The sequence below is a fragment of the Haplochromis burtoni genome, unplaced genomic scaffold, assembly GCF_018398535.1.
Source record: "Haplochromis burtoni strain Fernald_Lab_line unplaced genomic scaffold, NCSU_Asbu1 Contig_583, whole genome shotgun sequence".
NCBI classification, from domain to species: Eukaryota; Metazoa; Chordata; class Actinopteri; order Cichliformes; family Cichlidae; genus Haplochromis; species Haplochromis burtoni.
Window position 1 is genome coordinate 77,156 of NW_024582944.1, and position 9,826 is coordinate 86,981.

Genomic DNA, 9,826 nt, shown 5'->3' on the forward strand with positions numbered 1-9,826 from the left:
GTCAACATGAAACAAAAACAAAAGCTAATGTTTGATTACAGTGCATTTTTGAGAATCAATATAAAACTGAAGATGGGCATGCTCCAGTGGTCAAATAGCAGTAGCGATGCAGAAGTGCAAAAGGGATCACTCACATTTCTTGTTTATCATCGGAGTCAAAAAACATTTTGATCACACATTGCACGACCATCTTTTTTGAGCACTTTTAATGCAGTTTGTTTACTTGTTAGTTTATTCGGAATACCATTTACCGTGACCTAAAGCACAGCTGGTAAATTAAAATGAGCTGTTGAACTACTAAAAGAAGACTTGCACATCCTGAGCAGGGCTGGGGTATAGTAAGTCTGTATTGATTCAACAATGCCTGAATCACTTCATGTTTTTATACCTTCTGCAGCTCTTCTATCGAGCGCTCTGTCTCCTTCAGGCGTTCTCGAAGAACTTGCTCCTTGGCTGAAATCTGAGACTCTTCACTTTCGAGTGCACCGATTTCAGACTCGAGCCTATAAATACACAAAAACACAAGAGACAAATCCAAAGTTAACTGTGGCTCATTGTCAGGTTCACAATTTTCATCAGCATATCATCCAGATGCTTAACATGAGAAACGACCAGGTAGATATGGTAGGTTTTAAAGAACTTGCAAAGAAAAACATGCCATCATCTGGTTAAAAGCTTTGTACAACAGGAAAAACTCCACATCCTCCTTCAGCAGGTTTATGAACCATTTCTCTCTGTTGCTATGATAACAACATGTTTTTGCTTTTGCTATTCAGAGGGCTTAATGCAATGCAAATGCATTCAGTTAATTATAACTTCTTTTAAACAAATGGCCGTTAAGGACTGTTAAGTCATTACTGCCATCCTTTAAATTGCACCTAAAATGTTCATATGGAAGTACACACATAATGCTGACGTGGACATTTAAGAGATGGATGCAACAACAATACTAGGAAGCAGTAAGGGAGGAGGACCAAGCTTCCTTACTTCAGGATACAATCCTCTGGGACATCAGGAATTTGTGAGTCAATGTGTGTGACATCATGTAAAAGACACATTATGGCTCACAACAATGCTAGCAACAATTCTCCCAGAGTAGTCAAGAATTAGTAGAGGTCAGTCGTCCCGTTTGCACCTTCGACCATGAACACTTTATCTTATCTGAAGGAGTTTACAGAAACAAGTGCACTGATTGTTAGAATGAGTAGACCACATATATCTGATTAGATATTTTGGAGGATTTGCTTTGAAAATCTTTCACTGTATTGTCAATAGTCACTTGAAAACCTGAAATAATTTTTTAAAAAAAAGGAAAAACACAGTCTATACATCACCGTCTGTCAGCGTTGCTACCCAGGTTCACCTTCAGCAAACTGAAGAGCACTGCAGCAGTACAAAGACTTACTGTGAGGCTCAAAGACACTTCATTCATATGAGCTCATGAACCTTTTTTTATTGATGCGGTAAATATGCAGATTGCAAAAATCAGTTTTTTAGTACTTCTATGTGAAATGTTGCTTTCCTGTGAAAACTAGTTTCTTAGCAAAATAATTAGCTTATGTAACTGTGCTGTTAATTAACTGTGCCGGTGAGTCAGTGTTGCTTGAAATAATACAGTTCAGGGGTCTGGGTACTCCAAAATAACAGGTCTGCCTTTGCTACAGAAAACATGTAACAAATATTGCAAAATACAAGGCAGCTGTTGTAAAACCACTCTCCATTCTGTAAAGCCCCAGCATCTTATCAGTGTGTACTGATGATCATAATACAGCATATCTGACTCATGATGAAGTGGAACATTTGGGGCTTTTTTTTTATTTATTTAGCTTATTAAGTTTTAAGTAACTTGTGAGCATTTTCTCCCATCTTCATATTTGGAAGAAATGACCGCAGTCAGTTATTTATAAATACAGCGATCCTCTATCTTTAACTCTAGCCTTGATGGTAGGAGAAACAATTACTCAACACTGAACTTAGAGGCAAGGACTGCACCACAATGTGTAATTATTATTTTTTCAAGTAGCACACTAATCTTAGCATGAATGTCTAAAAATGATCATATGAATATGTCATACAATCAGTTTTATCTGTTTATGAAAGAACAATGTGCGATATTACAAAGTCACAACGTGGAAAAAATAGAAAAAGGCCACACGTTATTTTAAGGTACAAAAGCTAATTACTATAAGTGACCTTTGAGCTTTTTCTAACTCCATATTTTTATTCTTAGCGTCCATTTGAGTCGATTAGCATGACTCACAGTTCAAAATAATCACATTTTTTTTCTTCTTTTTTCTTCTTTCTTAAAGCAATTAGCTGGGATTTTTAAAATCTGGTATGTGCGATTATGTTTCCGTAAAAGTCACTGTAAGCCACTTCTTTACACCAACATTTTTCTGAATGACTCCTATTTCCAAACAGAAAACGGCTTTATAAAGAGGTACCAGTCTGTTTATTAGTCTTAGTAGCACTAACTAAATATGATCTCTTCTTATGTAACAAAACTAACTACAAATAACTCTAAATGAGGTCTTTCTAATTCAGAATCTTTCTCACGACTAGAGGTATAAGTCATGATGCAGAATAAGGCATAAATGCTTGCTTAATAAGGAGCGAATATATTACTTATATGAATGCAAAGAAACAACTACCTTAATGTAAACTGTTACAGTGTCCCTGATTATATTCACACGGTTTTTTTCTGCAATTCTAACCTACTAAAACATTTTTAATTAAACTTTTAAATTTTTCAGAATGACTTGAATTGAAGTAAAGCAATTTACTTTAACATCTGTCAAACTGTTTTTATATTGCTGACACCTGATGGAACTGAAAATTGTACAAGCTGGAGAAATGTAATTAGTGACACGTCTAATTAGCACTCAAGAGGCCAGAGCTGATTGTATAAATATGGCTACTGAATAAACTGAACTTACTGTGATTTGTGATGAAGTCACACTGTTCATTCTTTGCTCAGATACACTGAATAATTGTGACTCAGTACCATGCACTCCCACATAGGCGTCAGAGTATCAAACTTCCAGATGTTATCCTGTCAAACGTCACAACTAAACTGGCATCTGGAAGTCAAAACACCCAAGAAAAAACACTGTTGCAAATTAAAGATAAAATATTGGTTTAAAAGTCTAAAGAGTCTAAACATACAGAGTACTGTGGCGTTTAGATCACTCACACATAAACTGTACAGTGGTACACAGGAAATTAAAGATTCCCAAATCTTTTGCTTTTACCTACAGTAAGTATTATCTAACCACAGTAGATGTCTCTACAAGCTATTGCCACTCATGTGACTGCTCTTTCCAGCTCCCCCAGAGCTCATTTCCTTTCTAGTGGGAAAAGGATTTTACTTCAGCTTCCTCTGAGCTGCAAGAGGTCTTGTCAAAATGGAAGAGAAGCAAGATTTTTGCCAGGACATTGGACACAGTTTTCTCATCCTGCTACATTTTAACAATGTCAGGTAGTGTACGGTATAGTGCAAAAGTCTCATTTCCTTATATTTTATTTCCAAGTAATCAGGCTTTCTAAAGGTCTTTCAAAGTTCTTGCTTTATTCACTTTTAAATTATATCCTTAGGCACTTTGTTTGTAAAAAACAAACAAACAAGCACTGTTGCCTCACAGCAAGAAGGTCCTGAGTTCAATTCCACCATCAGGCCGGGGTCTTTCTGTGTGGAGTTTGCATGTTCTCCCCGTGTTTGCGTGGGTTCTCTCCGGGTACTCCGGCTTCCTCCCACTGTCCAAAGACATGCAGCTTGTGGGGATAGGTTAATTGGATAATCCAAATTGCCACTAGGTGTGAATGGATTGAATGTTGCTGTCCCTGTGTGTTGGCCCTGCGACAGACTGGCGACCTGTCCAGGGTGTACCCCGCCTCTGCCCTATGACAGCTGGGATAGGCTCCAGCGCCCCCCGCGACCCTGAAAAGGATAAGCGGAAGCGAATGGATGGATGGATATAGTATTAATATCACATTACAGTAATTATCTATGCTGATAATTAACTATATATATAGTATATAGTTAATTATATATATATATATATATATATATATATATATTATACGGTATTGAACCGTTTGATACAGATGTAATGTGTGCTTAAAAAAATCTGAGGAAACTGGAAAAGAGGAGGACAGATGAAGAAATGACAGGGCTAAAAATCTACATTAGATGAGTTGCATCTGAAAGTAATTTCCGAAAGAAATATATCAAAATCTTGATACAGGACCCAAAAGATGCATCCAGACCTTCAGCTAAATCATCTACTGTTCACTGATGCCTCATTAGAAATGGTCTCAATGGAAGGGTGGCTGTCAAGTCGCCATTTTTAAGGCAAGAAAGCAAGGGAGGATGAAGTTTGCCAAATTACAAAAGGACTGGACTGAATGTCAGTGGCAACAAATCTTATGAATAGGTGACACCAAATGTGAAATCTTTGGTTCAAACCAATGTCAGGACATTTGTGTAAACACCCTTTACACAACTAGTCTATTCTTCGCAAATGCAATTCGGGCAAAAAAGTAAAGACAGAGTGACACTGGTATTAGTGATGTGGGTGTCTGGCACCCTCTAGTGGGGAAACCTTTAACATGCCAACAATAAAACTCCGTAAACTTTAGTTTTGGGTGAGAGGGTTGTTACACTGGTTGGTAGTTTTTCAGTGAGGAAAAACTGCAGCTGTTGTACCTAATCCCAGACTCTATATGAGGTCCGTTACTTGTTAATTATTAGTAAAACACCATAATATTTAACATATTAGTATTAAGAATATCCATCAAATAAATTTAGACTTGTGAAAATCAGAAAAACAAAATAAGAAAAGTAAAATGACGTGCTTATAGCTGGAAAGCTAGTTGTTTTAGGGTGGGAAAGACAGAGAACCAGGCTCATGACTTTAACTCTCCTGCTACGCTTCTACAAAAGAAGTCAGCAGCATTATTATCTCTGTGGCACTCCTTGAATGAGACCAGTGATGTCACTGTCCCCGCCTTGTCACCCAACCACAGTCCAGTTGCCATGGATACGCCTGGGTGGGCAGCAGCAACTGCTTTCCACATCACACAAGAGGAGGAAGAGCCGACATCTGTTTCAGTGTGTGTGTGTGTGAGAGCATGCATTCATGTGCACGCAGGCTGTCAGAGATACAGGAACACACAAAGCAATGACACACTGAGAGGACGAGAGAGGAAGAAGCTCCAACCACATCGTGTATTTATAAGTGAAGCTGTACTTCAATTTATAGCTTTTCAATATTTGGAACAGCGAGGAGGTTGAAGGTATAAATACATATACAGTAGGGTAGGCTGCACATAGGCAGGGTTAACACAGCATGGTTTTCAGGGGTAGGAGAAACCAGAGAACTTGCAAACTCCACACAGAAAGCTCCTAACTTGGTTTCTTGGTTCAAATGGAGGCCCTTCTTGATGTGATGAAATGGTGTTAACCACTGAGCCACTGTGCTGCCTATAATAACTGGTTTATAGTGTGCTCTAAGGTTTTAATGAGATATAATTGTTTGTCAGTGTTCTTTTAATTCTGTGTGCATCCTGAGTGTGCAGGCTGGTAAACTGACTCAGCACCAATTAGTATCACTAGCCTTGAAATTCAAATGCAAACAAACAAAAACATTTAGCACAACACATAAGTTAGCCACATAAATAGGTTAGTAGGATGGAAGACTCTCGTCTTCTTCTCCCTACTCCAAAAGAAACGCCTGCTTTCCATTTCAAATTTGCTAACTCACAAAACCATTACTCCCACACATTATGTAGTCAAAGAGTGAAATCACTCTTTAAGATTGTACACACAGGCCCAGAAATCTATATTCAGACCCTGACTTTGTCTTGTTTCCCTCCTGAGTGTTGTTCTGTCGAGTCAAATCACTTGGCGAAGATGCAAGCTGCACACGATCCATTTCCAGCTCTGTAATCTCTTATTTTTACTCTTTGGTTATGATCATTTTATAGCCTGCATTCACACACCCACACGGGGCAGCTGTAACTCATGCAGCTCTTTGATCCTTTCTGCTTGAATGATTAACTGTCCTGTGCTAAAGCTCGCACACAAAGTTAAAGATGCATTATGCTGCATAAGTCTTAATCTGCTCAGTTGTTTACAGTCACAGATTGTGCTACAGAGAGCAAGAAAAGGCAAGACGTATGGACACAAATGCAAAGCATATAAGCCACAATAATGAGGGGAAATAATCAAAATCTTTAATTTGGGCAGGGGTCATACATGCAGGAAGCATGAACACATGATGAGATCTACTGTACTGTGAACAATGGAGACACTAGAAGCTGGTGGAAAACAGATGATCTGGCAACTGACAGACTGAAACATCAGGGAGTATAAACTGGGGAGGCTGACTGGATAAATGATTATAGATGAATTTAACTAATGAGAGTGCAAAGGAAGGAAAACTGATGGCTGACAGGAAGTGAAACAGACAGGAGTGCAAGTTGATGTGTAAAGTGCAGGCTTTTTACAGTGGATTTATACTTATGTGTTGTAAATGCAGACCTGGCAATGGCAATGGTTACTTAAACGGGCTACACCGCAAACTCAGATTCACAGCAGAAGCATAATTTAGGCATAAATTACAATGTACCTATGATGTAGATTTAACACAAAATACATTGTCTCTCCCAGCTTGCTGCAAATTGAAAAGGGTTTGTCTATAACCTTAAAAACACTATATTTTAGATGTATATGTATTAAATAACAGTAAAAAGGTTGATGATTTTAAGGGATTTAGACAGTTTTAATAAAGTCTATGACTTCTTGCGATTGTCATGGTCCTGAGTCTGAGGACTCGGTGTATTGTGTTTCTTTATATTATTCTTTGTTCTCGGTTATTCTGTTTTGTCTTTTGTTTAGGTTTGCTATGTGTTAGTGTTTTTGTTTCATGCCTGCCTGTGTTCCCTCTGTCTGTCCATGGTGTTATTGTGTCTGCTCATGAGTCTGCCTGTCAAGTTCAGTGTCCTGTCTGGTTCTCTGTGTCTGTTAGTTTCCTGTTTTATTCTGAAAGTTCATGTCTCATGTCAGTGTGTTCAGTTTTACAGCTCCCCTGTCTCGTTAGCCTAATTGCTCCCAGCTGTGTCTCCCTCCTGTGGCCCATTCCCTGATTACTCCCCGTGTATTTAAGCCCTGTGTTTTCCTGAGCTCTCTGTCGCGTCGTCTGTTTAACGCCATGTCTGTCTGCATCATTCTGTGTAACCTGGTGGTCAGGCTGCGTCTCTCTGCCATCTTTCATTGTGCATTTTGTTCCTCCTCCCGTGCGTGTTTGGTTTAAGTTGAGTTCTTTAGTTTTCCCCAGTTTAGGTTGGTTTAATCCCCGCTCTGCTCCTCCTGTTTTTGTCACCTTATCACCTCTGCAAATAAACATTCACTCGCACCCCAGTCAGTGCCTGCATCTTGGATCATTTTCTCAATTCACCACACGACTGCTGTGCAGCCGTGACAGCGATGTTTTTAGTGAGTTAAATGTGGGCCTTTAATGAATTGTTTTATAGATGCTGATAGTCCAGCTACAAAAAAAATCACTACACCTGAGAAGTAGAAGTATTGTTGCTACCAAACTAAACAAATTTATCCCTTACCAAATTACTTTTGACTACTTTCTGTCAAGTTAACTGTTTTAGCTCAAATTTAACTTATAAAGTATTTATGTTGAAACCGGCAATGTAACATCCGTGGAAGAGAAAATCAACGTAGCACACAATAAACACAATTCAGTCTTTCCTTTTTGGTGTCCCACCCACAAAATGTAAGGAATTTACTAACTATTCTATTCTAGCTGATTCTAGTTTGGTGTTCTTGTCTCAAATATGTCACACCGAGGGACTAATTTTGGCCTTTAATTTAGTTTTGGTGAGGAAAGACTTTGTTTTCACAGCAGTCACATTTGGCTCAAGCTAAAATGGTTTCTGTCTGGTCTGGTTTTACAGCTGAGGCAAATGTGTGATTGTGAAATGCAGATATGGTGAACTCTGCAAGCTGAAACTGCCGTGGAATGATCTGAACTGAAGCACAGCTAGAAACTGCTCTCATACTGTCACTGCGAGGCAAAAGACAAATACTCGTGGAGCGTTATGTAACACAACACAGGGCATTTCACTGGGCTTGTTGCAATAAGTATATTTTGCTATAGTCAGACTGCCAGCTGGACCTCATGTGTCCCCATTTGGCTCTTTTGCACTTGCAGATTTTCTGGTCTGGTAATCTATTGATAGTTAGTCAAGGTGATGAAAAGATGGAACATTATTGATCTGCTGAGCAATGGAGGTCACTGCAGATTTACTGGGAAAATTAGGGAAAATGGTCCTAGCGAGTGCACAAATAGAAATGTGAGATTGTGCACACGTACGCGCGCTACATGTTTAAATAAAGACTGCGCTGGCCTACCTTTGAATTCAAAACCTGTATTCTTTTAGTGAAGCTATTTTCTGATTTCTAAAAAAGATTAAACCATATTTCTCCAGGTCTTGAATATGTAGGAGGACATGCTGTACATAAAAAACAAAACCACACGTTTCCCCAACAGTGACAGCGACATCCGCACAACGCTGTCTGTGCAACATGAAACAAGCAATGATCCAAAAGCAGCACAGTGTGGGTACAGCTCGGGTCACAGTGCTGTATTCCTCTCTGTGTTTACTTAGGCTGTCCATGTAATGATAGGGATATCTGTAAAACTACCACTGCTGCCTCCACTCTCTCATTCTGTCTCCTTGTGTCTGTGTGTCCTCCAGGCTCTGCAAAGTTAACGTCTTCTCCTTCCTCCTGTCTGTGCTGTCCAAGTACTGTATGTGGATGAAATGGCCTACACAAAGATACCACTGCACCCCCCCTTTTACTTTACGTGATCACCAGTTGAAGGTCAAAACTAGTCAGTGCTGATACTTTCCTAATGTTAACCAAATTCTTATTCAGTGGTTTGTCTGTTCCTTTGGACTATCCAATAACACTTATTGTGTTGCATTTAATGCTCAGCAAGCAGCACAGCTGTTCCTCTTCTTTCGTTCTCCGGTGCATGAAATGAGACAAGCATCTCTAAAAGAGCAACTGCTGGGTCTTTGTCTCGTTCGGTCTTTAAAGTGTCCACTGAAGTTTGTGTTAAAGCAGGAAGTCCTCCAATATCTCCCACCTTCACACCACGACATCACACTTTTTTCCTACTGTTGATGTTTAATTTTATACGCCGTCTCCTTTACTGCTAAAGTGTTTATTGAATCACTGAGTCATCTGCTTTTCTGATTGGATAATGTGATAATTGATTAGCTCCTGCGTGTGTGTGTGTGTCTGTGTGTGTGTATAAAAGAGAATGCTAATATGGTATCAATCTACCTACAATCTAGGACGGGCAGACTGAAACGTTATAATTTAATAAATATTTCAGCAGTAAGCACGACTGTGTGGGAGTTCCATTTGATTATACTTATGAAGTAATTTCCTCTGATGCATCATCTGCCTCTCATTCAGGTGGCCATACACTTATTTTTTCATGTTTATTTGTGTACAATGTTTTCATTACTGGGTTTCAGGTTTAGGATTTGTGTGACTATAAAGACACTCCTCAAACACCCACACACAAGCACTGTGGCTTTATTTTACCCACTGGAAAAGCTTGTTTTCTGAAAGCCTTGAGACTTTAATGCCAAACAGCTGAGCTCCTCTTAAAGCACTTTTCAGCAGCCATCTGAGACCCTGATTCACATCTATCTATCTATCTATCTATCTATCTATCTATCTATCTATCTATCTATCTATCTATCTATCTATCTATCTATCTATCTATCTATCTAT

At 39.0% G+C, this 9,826-nt stretch overlaps 1 protein-coding gene across 6 annotated transcripts in view; it reads right to left on the reverse strand.

The window, feature by feature from the left end:
- The window catches only part of LOC102304556 (A-kinase anchor protein 2), a 91,789-nt gene that overhangs the window by 48,185 nt on the left and 33,778 nt on the right, over positions 1-9,826 (reverse strand). For all 6 annotated transcript variants that reach the window (XM_005948259.3, XM_042214536.1, XM_042214535.1 and 3 more), the window contains exon 5: positions 389-503. In XM_005948259.3, the coding sequence (XP_005948321.1) occupies positions 389-503 (115 nt within the window). The remainder of the gene's footprint in view (positions 1-388; positions 504-9,826) is intronic.